Source organism: Thalassophryne amazonica, chromosome 9, assembly GCF_902500255.1.
Source record: "Thalassophryne amazonica chromosome 9, fThaAma1.1, whole genome shotgun sequence".
NCBI classification, from domain to species: Eukaryota; Metazoa; Chordata; class Actinopteri; order Batrachoidiformes; family Batrachoididae; genus Thalassophryne; species Thalassophryne amazonica.
The window spans coordinates 105,420,602-105,439,467 of record NC_047111.1 but is presented as its reverse complement, the minus strand read 5'-3'; the positions used below and the strand labels follow the sequence as shown (position 1 = coordinate 105,439,467).

The following is an 18,866-nucleotide window of genomic DNA, read 5'->3' as shown; positions in this document are numbered from 1 at the left end:
TATCTTAGGGACCTCATAGTACCATATCACCCCAATAGAGCGCTTCGCTCTCAGACTGCAGGCTTACTTGTAGTTCCTAGGGTTCCTAGGCTCCTCTCCTGTGGAACCAGCTCCCAATTCGGATCAGGGAGACAGACACCCTCTCTACTTTTAAGATTAGGCTTAAAACTTTCCTTTTTGCTAAAGCTTATAGTTAGGGCTGGATCAGGTGACCCTGAACCATCCCTTAGTTATGCTGCTATAGACTTAGACTGCTGGGGGGTTCCCATGATGCACTGAGTGTTTCTTTCTCTTTTTGCTCTGTATGCACCACTCTGCATTTAATCATTAGTGATTGATCTCTGCTCCCCTCCACAGCATGTCTTTTTCCTGGTTCTCTCCCTCAGCCCCAACCAGTCCCAGCAGAAGACTGCCCCTCCCTGAGCCTGGTTCTGCTGGAGGTTTCTTCCTGTTAAAAGGGAGTTTTTCCTTCCCACTGTCGCCAAGTGCTTGCTCACAGGGGGTCGTTTTGACCATTGGGGTTTTTACGTAATTATTGTATGGTCTTGCCTTACAATATAAAGCGCCTTGGGGCAACTGTTTGTTGTGATTTGGCGCTATATAAATAAATTGATTGATTGATTAATTATTCTGCACCATATCACCCCACCTGTCAGAGTCTACTGTGCTGCTGCTGCTGCTGCTGCTACTGCTGGTTTCACAGTTCTAATTTTTTTAAGAAAGCTGGACCTGCTCTGGAATGGAAACTGTTCAATCTGAGTGAAGAATTGCATAAAGGGGCAGAGCTAGTAAATTTTCAAAAACAGTATTATAAACCATTATGATGGTTTCAGTGTTGTTTCAAAATCTACACAAAAACGTTGGATGTATTTATATGAATTTTACTGCTGAATTTGTACAGATTCCATGTACTTCTCTTCCTGGAAGCTGTGATAATGTCACTGACAAGGTGGTGGCTCACCTGATTTATTTAAAAAAAAAAAAGAAAAGAAATGTGGTAAGTCATATTACATTTGTTATTTGAGCTATGAACTTAACCCTAATACGTGTTTTGCATTTAGTGTCCAGAAACGTGTTTCAGGGTCGGGGCTGGACTGGGACAAAAATTCAGCCCTGGACTTTTTGGTCCAGACTGGCCCACCACTACAATCTGTGTGCAGATACTGTGCCAACTCGCTTCCTGTTGAAGTACATATAAACACACAAGCCCTTAATAACACTACTATACTGAACAATATCCCTTTATATTCTGGAGCCTTGAATAGAATAAATGTTGACTACACAGTATGTTGCCCACTTGGTCTTAAGAAGGATGCTGAAGAAAGCACATCAGGACACTGACAGCAAGGACGACAACTGTAGGTCCCTCACAAAGCACACACTGGATGGTACAAATATAAAGCTCTCCTCAGCCCTGTGAAAGACAAACATCACTATGTAAGGGATTACAAATTGTAAATTAACAATCCAGTAGTGCGGAATACGTTTGAGCAAGATTACATGCAAAAAATGAGTCTAGATGCAATCAGATAACTAGTTTTAGTTCTAACACACCACAATATGCCATTTGCTATGAGTTAAGTAAATTACATGTTTGATTTTACGTTTCTAGAGACATAGATCTCTTAGACCCCTAGCTGGAAAGGGGGGGATCGTTTTTGTTTATATGAAAGGCTAAACATTTATGTGAATGAGTGACACGCACCAGCAACAGGAGCGGGCAGTTCAACCCTAATCTCTTCGCTTAGTTCTTGGTGGTCCACGCCGTGTAGGGCTTCAGCGGGACTTCGTCTCCAAGCCACATGTCTGCAACGCCGCCACAACAGTCTTTGAAGTACAGTGCTTGGTAGTGAGTTAGCAGCTAAGCTAGCATGGCAGCACAGCAAATTAACAGCTCAGTATGTAACGAGTGACCACCTGCTCGAGCAATCGCACCGCTGCCACCAATGTAACAGAGCCGATGAGGGTTTGTGAAAGCGTGTTGAGCATTAAAACAGGGGACAACAGAACAGCTGCCTCCTTTATTGCGCGTTCTCACTCTAATCACACAGGCACAGGTGAGGGCATGTTACCTCACACCTCCTGTCATACAGCAACACCAACATTCCAAAATGAATCCCCATGCAACATAATGATAAATAAAAGCAAAGCATCAGAAAGTCTGTTACATTACCATGAAAAAATTTTTAAATCGGGCAGCCGCCGGCCCATTTATTGATCAGCCCACTGGGAAAAGTGCCGGTGTCGCTGACCGAACGGTCCCCCTAAAAATCGGTCCCACTGATTTCGAGGTTCACGGATTATTACCTCGTTTCTGCTTCAAACTGCACTCCAGTCATCATCTATCTCAGCGACAGATATCTGAAGCTTTTGTACAACAATCATTTCCACATAAATTCAGCATTATCTCATCATAAAAGGCAGCAGAAGCTATCAGAGCGCCACAGCTAAGTGAGCTGCTAGCTAATGCGTTCACTGCGCGTCGGTCATTTCAAATCATCATGTAAAGTTTGGATCAGGGTCATTTGGGTAGTTTCTGTTGTCATTATGATTTAAAAAGAGGAAACACAGTTGTTTGACAATAAATGGCTTCACCCAACCACTAACCATGAGTGAAAAAAAGTTTTTGTGTTGTCATTCATATTCTCTTAAAAAAGGCCAAAAAAAAAAGCAAAAATTCTGCCAGGGTATGTAAACTTTTGAGCACAACTGTATATATGCTAATAATTGGAAGATAAAAATGAAATCAACTTTTTCGCAGAGAACCTTTTGTAAACTTTGTGCTTTCACATAGATCCTGATGCACATTGTTGTTGTTTCTGGCACTCACTCTGACTCACTGTGATTATTATTTTACATTATGCTCAATTTAATACATTTTTGCCTGTGCCCACAAATCAATATGTGTTATCTGTTCCCTTAATGTTTTATTCACCAGCAGTTCTCCTAAACTCAAGGCTTCTGTCTTTTTAAATACTAAATCTTTTTATGCTTTCTTAATAGATGAGATGCTCTTGGAAAAGCAAAAACTTTTCAAAAGCCAAACATCTTATTCTAAGGCTCTTATATTCTGTGTTCAGTCAGCAGAAACACTGCATTGCAAAAAGGATTCTGTGCAACTGACACAGCAACAATGCCACTATAGGTATATATTTCCTGATTTTTCTCTTCTGTCTCGGGACTCACATATTTCACCTCTGGTCACTGCACATTTACAGCATGATTTGAAACAGGCATTGGAAGGAACACAGTATGGGAATGCAAAATGTCTGCTGCCTTGGCGACTACAAGTGACCAGTCACCCAAATCTCAAGGCTGTGTGAAAACATCCCAGCTCTCGTGGTACAAGTAAAAACAAATGGTTGAACTGGGATGAATGCATCCTATTGGATTGAAGGATGGAGGTTTTTCATAATGCAAGAACTCACGACTCTTCTTCATTTTCTTCAGATTTTTCAGAGGGTAGCCAAAACGACTTGATGCCACCGACAACAGTGTGATGCTTTAACACTTGGTCTAATGCTGCACACCTGCATCATAAATTGGAGGACATTTCTCTGGTGCCCGAGATCATTCTACCTTTTTTTTTCCCAACAGGTTTCAACCAAGTTGATTCAGGTCTCATTAATAGTCTTGAATTAGAATGTCTGCAACTTGCACGATTGTCTCTTGCAATGTTATTCTGCCCAATCTTCCTCCAGTTACACCCAGAGCATCTGGACATAGTAACTGTAACATTCCATTATACATTAAACTATCCAAGGTGACAGAATAAATCTTTCCAGTTGTGTCCTGTGTGTGGGGACTGGCACAACTTCCTGGATGATGCTCATGTTCCAGGTTTTTGTCATGCGGACATGGCCAATGTTGTCAATTTTTCTAAGAAAATGCACCCTTCAGATTCAATAATCTGGTACAGAAAAACAAAAAAATAAAATTATAACTGTTTTGTTCCAGTTCCATAGTGTAGTGGATGTGGCAGATGTGTGGCACCCAGATGTTGACATATTCCATTAATCATTCAGTTGAGTCGAACTGATAATGAAACTGATAATCGCCCATCTGTTACTTTAGGCTCTATGCTTATCTCGTATAACAGCCTTGAACATTGTTTAAACAGTGTTAAAAATGCTGTTGGTCAAAGCAGTCAATGAAATACCTGCCTGACAATAGTCTGAAGTTTGCAAACTTTTTTTCTTTTCCTTCCAGTGGGATTTCACACAGGACTTGTCATTGAGGCATAACAATAATTCAACCATGAACCAGAATCTCTAATCCTGTATTTCTGTTCTGATGAAGAAGTTACAATCTGGATATTTTATGATGCCTGTACCTTGTTCTTGTACTATAGAACCACTGCTGTTTATATCAACCTTATCAAACTTTGTGCAGAAGAAAAGTAACTAACAAAAGAGGAGAATTTGCCCTCCTGGGATTCCATCTGAATTTAATGCCTGTAGCATTAAGTTCAAGTTCCAGGAAAATGTTATTTATATGAAGTCACAACTATGCCTTTGCTGTGCCAATGGCGAAAACAAGAGGGGAAAAAAGTGTAGCACTGGCTAAATATAATCTAGTTGCTGTGGAAATGTTGCATCATACTCATAAATGCTTATCAGGCTATAGTGAATGCCTAATGACTGGTAGCCTAAATCTGATTGACATATCTGCTGAATGTTCTGATGTAACTATCACTTCCTTCAGATGACATCCAGAGCTTAATTGGCTGAGCAGGATTCCATCATTAACAAGTACATTCTTTTCCTTTTCACAGTGACCTAAAGCGCAGAGTCAGTATTCTCATCGATGGTTCCCTTATCATTGCCCAAGTAAAGCCGGAGGATGCTGGGAAATACACTTGCTCTCCTAGCAACAGCCTGGGCCGACCACCGACTGCCTCTGCCTACCTAACAGTGCAATGTAAGTGTCCTGTCTGTCAAGAGATACAAGGAAAATTCTATACTAGTTTTTTTTTAAAGACTGCTGCAGCAAAGGAACAAAAAAATGTATCCAACCCTACTGTGAGTAGGCTCATACTGCTGTGGATGATACTGAACACCACAACACTGACAATGCACAACTGAGACTGGCTTTCAAAATGTTCAAAATGTAAGTGTTGCTGGCCAGTAGGAATTTTCATCAACACAGATCATTTTGCTACGAGACCATGCAGTAAAATAGTTTGTAATACTGTTGTTTTTAGGTCTGTTTTGTGTGGTAGCTGGCACACAGTGTCACAGTTCCAAGAATGTTTTCTAAAATTTCATACCGGAACATTTTTGATTGCTTGCAGTTAACTTGACAACCAGCTTGTGCATACTGTTTACTCACAAACATCAAAAACTGAATGAATAAATAACACTGTGTTTGCAAGTACCCTTAAATTGGAGTAAAGTATGGTATATCAGATGTACCTGTCTGTAGATTAGTGATGGAAGATAAAATCTGTGAGGTTTTGTTTTTTTTTTTTAAATCATGCAACAAAAACATTGTTTGGTGACTGTTAGATTTAATTTGCCATATGTGACGTACAACGCGTGACTGTTCAACATGTGCACATCGCAGTGACGATACTGAGATGATATATTGTGCAGCCCTAATCGTCACCTGCTGGGATGCCTCCCTCAATATAATAATTCATAGGCACAACCAAGGCAGCTTTTGCAAGAAATGTCATGCGATGTATGTAGTTTTGATTCCAATATGGCTTTGTGAGCATTTTGTTTTTAAAAATGTTTCAACTGACATTTAAAGGACTGTAACTACATAGTCATTTAGGGAATAATCCTGTTGTGTCTGATTTGCGAATGTTCATGCCTGTTGTAAGGTTGCAAATTAAGCTTTAAAAGGAGTTTTACAGCGACGCATTAGCAGAGCCGTAAAATGGCTTCGTCAGCAGCGGACAGGGAGCGTAGTAATCCATCAGACGTGAAAATCCATCAAATCCAACAAATGTGAAACGGTAATTCTGTATCACAATCCACATCAATACTTTCATATGGTAGCTTCAATTCACCCATTTTGGCGGCGGCGGTACGCGACTTTCTCTCGCTCTCAGCTAACAGTGCTAACAGCTAGCAGTGCACGCAGCAGGTGTTCTGTCAAATTGTGCGTCTAGTCAGATAAATCGACAGTTCCGCGTCCCGACAATATTGCGCGTTCGTACACATGCGCATTTGCACGGAGGACAGGAATGACATCTCGTCAGAACACCAGTCAGGACACGGAGTAATACATCCAAATATTAAATAGTCGAATATTTTGCCACCGTTAACCCAAAATTATACAGTCTGAAATCTCACATGCTTAAATTTAAATTTTTTTATTTATTTTCATTTATATAGCGCCAAATCACAACAGAGTTGCCTCAAGGCACTTCAAGGAAGGACTAGCCTTACTTGAAGGTTGCTTACCCCAGAACAATAGTGGTAAGGAAAAATTCCCTCTGAGGAAGAAACCTCTTGTCCCTGGTGTCTAAGGACACCAGGGACAAAACTGTAGACCTGCACAAGGCTGGGATGGACTACAGGACAACAGGCAAGCAGCTTGGTAGAAGACAACAACTGTTATGATTATTTATTAGAAAGTAGAAGAAACACAAGATGCCTGTCAATCTCCCTCGGTCTGGGATTCCATGCAAGATCTCACTTTGTGGGGTAAGGATGATTCTGATAAACCTCAGAACTACACAGGAGGACCTGGTCGGTGACCTGAAGAGAGCTGGGACCACAGTCACAAAGATTACATTAGTAACACATGATGCTGTCATGGTTGAGCAAGGTCCCCCTGCTCAAGCCAGCACATGTCCAGGCCCATTTGAAGTTCACCAGTGACCATCTGGGTGATCCAGAGGAGGCATGGGAGAAGGTCATGTGGTCAGATGAGACCAGAATAGAGCTTTTTGGTATTAACTCCACTTACCATGTTTAGAGGATGAGAACAACCCCAAGAAAACCATCCCAACCGTGAAGCATGGGGGTGGAAACATCATACTCTGGGGGTGCACTTCTGCAAAGGGGACAGGATGACTGCACTGTATTGAAGGGAGGATGGATGGGGTCATGTATTGTGAGATTTTGGCAAACAACCTCCTTCCCTCAGTAAGAGCATTGAAGATGGGTCATGGCTGGGTCTTCCTGCATGACAATGACCCCAAACACAGCCGGGGCAACTAAGGAGGGGCTCTGTAAGAAGCATTTCAAGGTCCTGGAGTGGCCTGGCCAGTCTCCAGACCTGAACTCAATAGAAAATCTTTGGAAGGAGCTGAAACTCCAAACCTGAAAGATTTGGAGAAGATCTGTAGGGAGGAGTGGACCAAAATCCCTACTGCAGTGTGTGCAAACCTGGTGAAAAACTACAGGAAATGTTTGACCTCTGTAATTGCAAACAAAGGCTACTGTACCAAACATTAACATTGATTTTCACAGGTGTTCAAATACTTATTTGCAGCAGTAACATACAGATAAATTATTAAAAAAATCATACATTGTGATTTCTGGATTTTTTTTTTTAGATTATGTCTCTCACAGTGGACATGCACCTAAGATGAAAATTTCAGACCGCTCCATGATTTCTAAGTGGGAGAACATGCAAAATCACAGGGTGTTCAAATACTTATTTTCCTCACTGTAAATTACAGAACAATTCGCAAAACGAATATACAGGAAGTGCTGTTGGTGCACAGGACAGGAGGGTCACCAGCAGAAATACAACTCCCATCTCTGGATGGAGCTGCACCTTAAACAGAGAGAAAAAAAACAGAATCACGCATCCGAAAACAAGAAATACAGTATAATTTGCCAGCATTAAACAACAAGAAAAACAGAAGAAATACTAAGGTGATCGCCGGCCACTAGCCCTAAACTTCACTAAAAGACCCAGAATTTAGGTAAAGTTGAGGCCGCGGCCCGCTCCGTTTCCTAATAAAATGAATTAAAAGAGTAAAAAGTGTAAAACAAAACTATACCAGTATGCTAGCCATACGAAAAGGAAAATAAGTGCGTCTTAAGTCTGGACCTGAAAGTCTCCACAGAATCTGATTGTTTTATTGATGCAGAGAGATCATTCCACAGAACACGGGCACGGTAAGAGAAAGCTCTATGACCTGCAGACTTCTTATTCACCCTAGGGACACAAAGTAGTCCTGCACCCTGAGAACGCAAAGCCTGGGCCGGCAGGTAAGGTTTAATTAGGTCAGTTACGTAGGGACGTGCCAGTCAGTGAACAATTTTATAGACTAGTAGCAGAACCTTAAAATCTGATCTCACTAGGACACGAAGCCAGTGAAGGGATGCTAAAATGGGTGTAATGTGGTCGAACTTTCTGCTTCGTGCCAAAAGTCTGGCTGCAGCATTTTGAAGCAATTGGAGAGCCCTAATGCTAGGCTGCGGTAAACCAGAAAATAGAGCATTGCAGTAGTCCAATCTAGGAGAGATAAACGCATGGATCAGGGTCTCAGCATCAGCCATAGACAGGATGGGACGAATCTTCGCTATATTTCGCAGGTGGAAGAAAGCGGTCCTAGTAATATTTCTAATGTACAGGTCAAAGGGCAGTGTAGGATCAGAAATTACCCCAAGGTTCCTCACTTTGTCAGTGTGATGTATGGCCAATTAGATTCACGGAAAAAAATATAATTGGATTAGAATACATATTAATAGGCAAGGGATATGATGATTGGAAAAAATGTGTTCAGTGGAAGCATTGATGTTTTGCTTTGACATTTGTTGTTCCAGTATCAATTGTGAACGTTATTTGTGATGCAGTAAACTGTCCTCGTTTTGTGCTCTGGGAAAGGTGATCCACCTACACAAACTCAATGCCATTATCAGTTTAGAGGAGCTGCTAACAGTTGCATTACATGCCTTGTATTGACTGCTTTTTTGTAAAATTGCCATCCCATTCACATCCACATCACTTTCTTTAATTAGTAACAAGACTCTTAATGCCATCAGCAGAATTTAACATACCACTGTGCATTTTCCTGGCAGTAATGTCAAGGTTTCAGGCAGTCACAGTTGGGCAATGTAGCGAGAGACTGATGTCTTTAAATGTCAGATTGGAATGGTGCAGGAGTGCCATAAAGTGTGGTGGACACACAGAGAGAAAGAGGTCACAACTTTGGAAAAAAAAAAATCAAGTTTTTGGCAGTTTAATAAATATTTACCTGCATCACTTATGGCAGAGCTGGTTTTAGAATTTCTTGACTGTGTGTGTGTGTGTGTGTGTGTGTGTGTGTGTGTGTGTGTGTGTGTGTGTGTGTGTGTGTGTGTGTGTGTGTGTGTGTGTGTGTGTGTGTGTGTATAAACTTTGGTGGTGTCTATTACATGTTCATTGGAAGTGAAACTTGGTACGCAAGGTTGTTGGAGTGCGTGTTGGTGCAGTTTGATGTGGGTACTGTCTCACTAGGCTGTGACCAAGGTTGGGTAGGATTACTTTGAAATAATACATGTGCATTACATGTATGTATGTACATACATTTGGATTACTTGTCATCTGATTACTTTTGGATTACATTTCAAAGTAATCCTACCCAACCTTGGCTGTGACAGCATGTGACTGGCAATTACGAGGGAAATTGATCGCTTGATTTCACGCAATGTTTACTGTGTAGCGCTCTCCCCTCACTTGACTCGCAGAGCGTCGCAAGCGTTGTGCCTGGATATTGAACTGTTCAAAGTTGGCGAGGCGATGAGGGTCGTCCCAATATGCTCCCAGAACTGTTGCTGGTGTTGTGTGAACTTCTGAATGTACTTGTTGGGACTCCTAATGTGAGAGAGAGAACTGTGAGAGAGGTGAATGAGCCATGAAACTACATTGAGTGAGTTGAGGAAAAAAATGACAGCTGCTGGGGGGCCAAAACAGTGGAGATGACTGGAGAGGAACAGCCGCTTCTGGAAGTGGCCATGCATGCAGCTGCAGTGGATTTCAGGACTCCTGTCTGCGCAGACTTTTAATGTTTTTATTTATTTACTTTTTATTGAGGAGCACAATGGAAGTTGACTTTAAAATCCTGCAGCTGTTCCATTGGTTCATTCTGGGTTTCTGGGCTGGACAAAGCTCAGGCATGGGGTGTTAATTCTACACGAGCAGAGAGCACCTGACGCAGCTGTTCCAGGTCAGACAGCGCTGTCAGTGGCGGCTCCAGAGATTTTTTTCTGCAGGTATAATGGGGGAGCTTGGCATTTTTATGAGGGTGCTTATAGGCTCACGTGTCACGACAGCTCCCTGCTACACCTCTGCCACATTCACAGGTGTGCGTACACATAGCCACATTCTGATTTGCAACATTCACTAATGACATACAGAATGACCAAAATCACAGAAACCTACGTTACTGTTCAATACAAATATCCACAGACCTACACATGTAGCCTATAGCCTCAGGGGAAAATTGGCAACAGCAGGCAGAGAAAAAAATATTTCACCTACCATTGATGTCTTCATAACAGTACAATGCGCCTGTTATTGCGGTTAAGAGCAAAAAGCATCAATGATTTGGTTGCTGTCCAAAGGTCGTGTTCTCTGAGGGTTAATTGCCAGGAGTGACACCGGGTCACTGGTTTGTCTGTGCCTTCTGCTGTTCCTCAGGTAGTTCTTTAGGTGACACAGACTTCACTTCTTTCCAATTCCACTTATGGATATTTGGGCAGCAAAAACCAAACCATTTCAGCAACTTGAAACTACACTCACTGCAGTACAACGTCATCATTGATGCTGAAAAGCACTTCCATGCCTTTATCTCGTCTAGGTTTGACTACTGTAACTCCCTGCTCTTTGGGATCTCTGGAAAAAAATCTTCAAAGGCTCCAATACATTCAAAACAGTGCAACTAGAACTCTGATGAGAGTATGTAAACAGGAGCACATTACATCTATACCTTCACTGGCTACCCATCACCTACAGAAAACATTTTAAGATTGCTTTCATCACCCACCAATGCATCCATGGTAATGCCCCCACATACCTCAAAGACCTCTTCACTCCCCACACATCCTCCCATTCCCTCCGTTCATACAACACTAATCTTCTCCGTCTCCCTCGCACCAGGCTTCGCACCATGGGAGACAGGGCCTTCTGGTCAGCTGCCCCTCACATTTGGAACTCCCTCCCTGACCATCAGAGGGCTCCACAAACTGTGGAAGCTTTTTAAAAAGCCTCGAGACATACCTGTTTAGACAGGTCTCAATAAATTGAATCTGTTGCATTTTAGTCTATATATTCTGTTTTATTATTTTATTTTGGTTTTATCTTAAGGTTTTCTGTTTTTATTCTCTTATTTATCCTTGTTTTTTTCCTGTAGCACTTTGAGATTTTTATTAATGAAACGTGCATTATAAATAAAACTTATAACTTATAAACTTATTATTACTATCATACAACATTACTATCACGTTGAACGTGATTTTATTGAACATCATGTTACACTCATTTTGTGGAAACCAATCAATTCTGTTGATGAATGTTTATTTTCTTTTATGAGTGAAATATTTATCAATCAACTTCAATCAACTTTTTTCTTGTATAGCGCCAAATCACAACAAACAGTTGCCCCAAGGCGCTCCACATTGCAAGGCAAGGCCATACAATAATTATGAAACACAGTCTACGTCTAAAGCAACATAACCAAGGGATGGTCCAGGGTCACCCGATCCAGCCCTAACTATAAGCCTTAGCGAAAAGGAAAGTTTTAAGCCTAATCTTAAAAGTAGAGAGGGTATCTGTCTCCCTGATCTGAATTGGGAGCTGGTTCCACAGGAGAGGAGCCTGAAAGCTGAAGGCTCTGCCTCCCATTCTACTCTTACAAACCCTAGGAACTACAAGTAAGCCCGCAGTCTGAGAGCGAAGCGCTCTAATGGGGTAATATGGTACTACGAGGTCCCTAAGATAAGATGGGACCTGATTATTCAAAACCTTATAAGTAAGAAGAAGAATTTTAAATTCTATTCTAGCATTAACAGGAAGCCAATGAAGGGAGGCCAACACGGGTGAGATATGCTCTCTCCTGCTAGTCCCCGTCAGTACTCTAGCTGCAGCATTCTGAACCAACTGAAGGCTTTTTAGGGAACTTTTAGGACAACCTGATAATAATGAATTACAATAGTCCAGCCTAGAGGAAACAAATGCATGAATTAGTTTTTCAGCATCACTCTGAGACAAGACCTTTCTGATTTTAGAGATATTGCGTAAATGCAAAAAGGCAGTCCTACATATTTGTTTAATATGCGCTTTGAATGACATATCCTGATCAAAAATAACTCCAAGATTTCTCACAGTATTACTAGAGATCAGGGAAATGCCATCCAGAGTAACGATCTGGTTAGACACCATGCTTCTAAGATTTGTGGGGCCAAGTACAATAACTTCAGTTTTATCTGAGTTTAAAAGCAGGAAATTAGAGGTCATCCATGTCTTTATGTCTGTAAGACAATCCTGCAGTTTAGCTAATTGGTGCGTATCCTCTGGCTTCATGGATAGATAAAGCTGGGTATCATCTGCGTAACAATGAAAATTTAAGCAATACCGTCTAATAATACTGCCCAAGGGAAGCATGTATAAAGTGAATAAAATTGGTCCTAGCACAGAACCTTGTGGAACTCCATAATTAACTTTAGTCTGTGAAGAAGATTCCCCATTTACATGAACAAACTGTAATCTATTAGACAAATATGATTCAAACCACCGCAGCGCAATGCCTTTAATACCTATGACATGCTCTAATCTCTGTAATAAAATGTTATGGTCAACAGTATCAAAAGCAGCACTGAGGTCCAACAGAACAAGCACAGAGATAAGTCCACTGTCCGAAGCCATAAGAAGATCATTTGTAACCTTCACTAATGCTGTTTCTGTACTATGATGAATTCTAAAACCTGACTGAAACTCTTCAAATAGACCATTCCTCTGCAGGTGATCAGTTAGCTGTTTTACAACTACCCTCTCAAGAATCTTTGAGAGAAAAGGAAGGTTGGAGATTGGCCTATAATTAGCTAAGATAGCTGGGTCAAGTGATGGCTTTTTAAGTAATGGTTTAATTACTGCCACCTTAAAGGCCTGTGGTACATAACCAACTAACAAAGATAGATTGATCATATTTAAGATTGAAGCATTAAATAATGGTAGGACTTCCTTGAGCAGCCTGGCAGGAATGGGGTCTAATAAGCATGTTGATGGTTTGGATGAAGTAACTAATGAAAATAACTCAGACAGAACAATCGGAGAGAAAGAGTCTAACCAAATACCGGCATCACTGAAAGCAGCCAAAGATAACGATACATCTTTGGGATGGTTATGAGTAATTTTTTCTCTAATAGTCAAAATTTTGTTAGCAAAGAAAGTCATGAAGTCATTACTAGTTAAAGTTAATGGAATACTCAGCTCAATAGAGCTCTGACTCTTTGTCAGCCTGGCTACAGTGCTGAAAAGAAACCTGGGGTTGTTCTTATTTTCTTCAATTAGTGATGAGTAGAAAGATGTCCTAGCTTCACGAAGGGCTTTCTTATAGAGCAACAAACTCTTTTTCCAGGCTAAGTGAAGATCTTCTAAATTAGTGAGACGCCATTTCCTCTCCAACTTACGGGTTATCTGCTTTAAGCTACGAGTTTGAGAGTTATACCACGGAGTCAGACACTTCTGATTTAAAGCTCTCTTTTTCAGAGGAGCTACAGCATCCAAAGTTGTCTTCAATGAGGATGTAAAACTATTGACAAGATACTCTAACTCCCTTACAGAGTTTAGGTAGCTACTCTGCTCTGTGTTGGTATATGACATTAGAGAACATAAAGAAGGAATCATATCCTTAAACCTAGTTACAGCGCTTTCTGAAAGACTTCTAGTGTAATGAAACTTATTCCCCACTGCAGGGTAGTCCATCAGGGTAAATGTAAATGTTATTAAAAAATGATCAGACAAAAGGGAGTTTTCAGGGAATACTGTTAAGTCTTCTATTTCCATACCATAAGTCAGAACAAGATCTAAAATATGATTAAAGTGGTGGGTGGACTCATTTACTTTTTGAGCAAAGCCGATAGAGTCTAATAATAGATTAAATGCAGTGTTGAGGCTGTCATTCTCAGCATCTGTGTGGATGTTAAAATCGCCCACTATAATTATCTTATCTGAGCTAAGCACTAAGTCAGACAAAAGGTCTGAAAATTCACAGAGAAACTCACAGTAACGACCAGGTGGACGATAGATAATAACAAATAAAACTGTTTTTTGGGACTTCCAATTTGGATGGACAAGACTAAGAGACAAGCTTTCAAATGAATTAAAGCTCTGTCTAGGTTTTTGATTAATTAATAAGCTGGAATGGAAGATTGCTGCTAATCCTCCGCCCCGGCCCGTGCTACGAGCATTCTGACAGTTAGTGTGACTCGGGGGTGTTGACTCATTTAAACTAACATATTCATCCTGCTGTAACCAAGTTTCTGTTAGGCAGAATAAATCAATACGTTGATCAATTATTATATCATTTACCAACAGGGACTTAGAAGAAAGAGACCTAATGTTTAATAGACCACATTTAACTGTTTTAGTCTGTGGTGCAATTGAAGGTGCTATATTATTTTTTCTTTTTGAATTTTTATGCTTAAATAGATTTTTGCTAGTTATTGGTGGTCTGGGAGCAGGCACCGTCTCTACGGGGATGGGGTAATAGGGGGATGGCAGGGGGAGAGAAGCTGCAGAGAGGTGTATAAGACCACAGCTCTGCCTCCTGGTCCCAACGCTAGACAGTCACAGTTTGGAGGATCCCAAAAAATTGGCCAGATTTCTAGAAATGAGAGCTGCTCCCTCTAAAGTGGGATGGATGCCGTCTCTCCTAACAAGACCAGGTTTTCCCCAGAAGCTTTGCCAATTATCAATGAAGCCCACCTCATTTTTTGGACACCACTCAGACAGCCAGCAATTCAAGGAGAACATGCGGCTAAACATGTCACTCCCGGTCTGATTGGGGAGGGGCCCAGAGAAAACAACAGAGTCCGACATTGTTTTTGCAAAGTTACACACCGATTCAATGTTAATTTTAGTGACCTCCGATTGGCGTAACCGAGTGTCATTACTGCCGACGTGAATTACAATCTTACCAAATTTACGCTTAGCCTTAGCCAGCAATTTCAAATGTCCTTCGATGTCGCCTGCTCTGGCCCCCGGAAGACAATTGACAATGGTTGCTGGTGTCGCTAACTTCACATTTCTCAAAACAGAGTCGCCAATAACCAGAGTTTGATCCTCGGCGAGTGTATCGTCGAGTGGGGAAAAACGGTTAGAGATGTGAACGGGTTGACGGTGTACACGGGGCTTCTGTTTAGGGCTACGCTTCCTCCTCACAGTCACCCAGTCAGCCTGCCTTCCCGACTGCACGGGGTCTGCCAGGGGGGAACTAACGGCGGCTAAGCTACCTTGGTCCGCACCGACTACAGGGGCCTGGCTAGCTGTAGAATTTTCCACGGTGCGGAGCCGAGCCTCCAATTCGCCCAGCCTGGCCTCCAAAGCTACGAATAAGCTGCACTTATTACATGTACCGTTACTGCTAAAAGAGGCCGAGGAATAACTAAACATTTCACACCCAGAGCAGAAAAGTACGGGAGAGACAGGAGAAGCCGCCATGCTAAAACGGCTAAGAGCTAGTAGCTACGCTAAGCTAGCGGATTCCCAAACAGGGAATCCGACACTAGACAGGCTGTGGAGCAGCACAGGTAACGCACGACAACAGTGCTAAAATAAAATAAAAATCCACTAGACAGGCTGTGGAGCAGCACAGGTAACGCACAACAACAGTGCTAAAAAATAAAATAAAATAAAAATAAAAATCCACTGGACAGGCTGTGGAGCAGCACAGGCAACGCACGACAACAGTGCTAAAACAAAATAAAAATCCACTAGACAGGCTGTGGAGCAGCACAGGTAACGCACGACAACAGTGCTAAAATAAAATAAAAATCCACTAGACAGGCTGTGGAGCAGCACAGGTAACGCACAACAACAGTGCTAAAAAATAAAATAAAATAAAAATAAAAATCCACTGGACAGGCTGTGGAGCAGCACAGGTAACGCACAACAACAGTGCTAAAAAATAAAATAAAATAAAAATAAAAATCCACTGGACAGGCTGTGGAGCAGCACAGGCAACGCACGACAACAGTGCTAAAACAAAATAAAAATCCACTAGACAGGCTGTGGAGCAGCACAGGTAACGCACGACAACAGTGCTAAAACAAAATAGAAATCCACTAGACAGGCTGTGGAGCAGCACAGGTAACGCACAACAACAGTGCTAAAACAAAATAAAAATCCACTAGACAGGCTGTGGAGCAGCACAGGTAACGCACGACAACAGTGCTAAAACAAAATAAAAATCCACTAGACAGGCTGTGGAGCAGCACAGGTAACGCACGACAACAGTGCTAAAACAAAATAAAAATCCACTAGACAGGCTGTGGAGCAGCACAGGTAACGCACAACAACAGTGCTAAAACAAAATAAAAATCCACTGGACAGGCTGTGGAGCAGCACAGGTAACGCACAACAACAGTGCTAAAAAATAAAATAAAATAAAAATAAAAATCCACTGGACAGGCTGTGGAGCAGCACAGGCAACGCACGACAACAGTGCTAAAACAAAATAAAAATCCACTAGACAGGCTGTGGAGCAGCACAGGTAACGCACGACAACAGCGCTAAATAAAAATCCACTGGACAGGCTGTGGAGCAGCACAGGTAACGCACGACAACAGCGCCCAAAAAAATAAAATCAAAATCAAAATCCACTGGACAGGCTGTGGAGCAGCACAGGTAACGCACGACAACAGTGCTAAAAAATAAAATAAAAATCCACTGGACAGGCTGTGGAGCAGCACAGGTAACGCACGACAACAGTGCTAAAAAATAAAATAAAAATCCACTGGACAGGCTGTGGAGCAGCACAGGTAACGCACGACAACAGTGCTAAAAAAAAATAAATAAAATAAATAAATAAATAAATAAAATAAAATAATAAAATAAAAATCCACTGGACAGGCTGCGGAGCAGCACAGGTAACACACGACAACAGTGGTAAAAAATAAAATAAAAATCCACTAGACAGGCTGTGGAGCAGCACAGGTAACACACGACAACAGTGCCAAAAAAAATAAATAAAAATCAAAATCCACTGGACAGGCTGTGGAGCAGCACAGGCAACGCACGACAACAGTGCTAAAACAAAATAAAAATCCACTAGACAGGCTGTGGAGCAGCACAGGTAACGCACGACAACAGTGCTAAAATAAAATAAAAATCCACTAGACAGGCTGTGGAGCAGCACAGGTAACGCACAACAACAGTGCTAAAAAATAAAATAAAATAAAAATCCACTGGACAGGCTGTGGAGCAGCACAGGTAACGCACAACAACAGTGCTAAAAAATAAAATAAAAATAAAAATCCACTGGACAGGCTGTGGAGCAGCACAGGCAACGCACGACAACAGTGCTAAAACAAAATAAAAATCCACTAGACAGGCTGTGGAGCAGCACAGGTAACGCACGACAACAGTGCTAAAACAAAATAGAAATCCACTAGACAGGCTGTGGAGCAGCACAGGTAACGCACAACAACAGTGCTAAAACAAAATAAAAATCCACTAGACAGGCTGTGGAGCAGCACAGGTAACGCACGACAACAGTGCTAAAACAAAATAAAAATCCACTAGACAGGCTGTGGAGCAGCACAGGTAACGCACGACAACAGTACTAAAACAAAATAAAAATCCACTAGACAGGCTGTGGAGCAGCACAGGTAACGCACAACAACAGTGCTAAAACAAAATAAAAATCCACTGGACAGGCTGTGGAGCAGCACAGGTAACGCACAACAACAGTGCTAAAAAATAAAATAAAATAAAAATAAAAATCCACTGGACAGGCTGTGGAGCAGCACAGGCAACGCACGACAACAGTGCTAAAACAAAATAAAAATCCACTAGACAGGCTGTGGAGCAGCACAGGTAACGCACGACAACAGCGCTAAATAAAAATCCACTGGACAGGCTGTGGAGCAGCACAGGTAACGCACGACAACAGCGCCCAAAAAATAAAATCAAAATCAAAATCCACTGGACAGGCTGTGGAGCAGCACAGGTAACGCACGACAACAGTGGTAAAAAATAAAATAAAATCCACTGGACAGGCTGTGGAGCAGCACAGGTAACGCACGACAACAGTGCTAAAAAATAAAATAAAAATCCACTGGACAGGCTGTGGAGCAGCACAGGTAACGCACGACAACAGTGCTAAAAAAAAAAAATAAAAAAAAAAAATAATAATAATAAAATAAAAATCCACTGGACAGGCTGCGGAGCAGCACAGGTAACACACGACAACAGTGGTAAAAAATAAATAAAAATCCACTAGACAGGCTGTGGAGCAGCACAGGTAACACACGACAACAGTGCCAAAAAACAAAACAAAAATCCACCGAACAGGCTGTGGAGCAGCACAGGTAACACACGACAACAGTGGTAAAAAATAAAATAAAAATCCACTGGACAGGCTGTGGAGCAGCACAGGTAACACACGACAACAGTGGTAAAAAATAAAATAAAAATCCACTGGACAGGCTGTGGAACAGCACAGGTAACGCACGACAACAGTGCTAAAAAATAAAATAAAAATCCACTGAACAGGCTGTGGAGCAGCACAGGTAACACACGACAACAGTGCTAAAAATAAAATAAAAATCCACTGGACAGGCTGTGGAGCAGCACAGGCAACGCACGACAACAGCGCCAAAAAATAAAATAAAAATCCACTGAACAGGCTGTGGAGCAGCACAGGTAACGCACGACAACAGTGCTAAAAAATAAAATAAAAATCCACTGGACAGGCT

At 41.6% G+C, this 18,866-nt stretch overlaps 1 protein-coding gene across 3 annotated transcripts in view; it reads left to right on the top strand.

Annotated features, from left to right (window-relative positions):
• LOC117517749 (protein turtle homolog B-like) overlaps positions 1 to 18,866 on the top strand; it is a 394,390-nt gene that overhangs the window by 228,506 nt on the left and 147,018 nt on the right. For all 3 annotated transcript variants that reach the window (XM_034178899.1, XM_034178897.1, XM_034178898.1), the window contains exon 7: positions 4,775 to 4,920. In XM_034178899.1, coding sequence (XP_034034790.1) covers positions 4,775 to 4,920 — 146 coding nt within the window. The remainder of the gene's footprint in view (positions 1 to 4,774; positions 4,921 to 18,866) is intronic.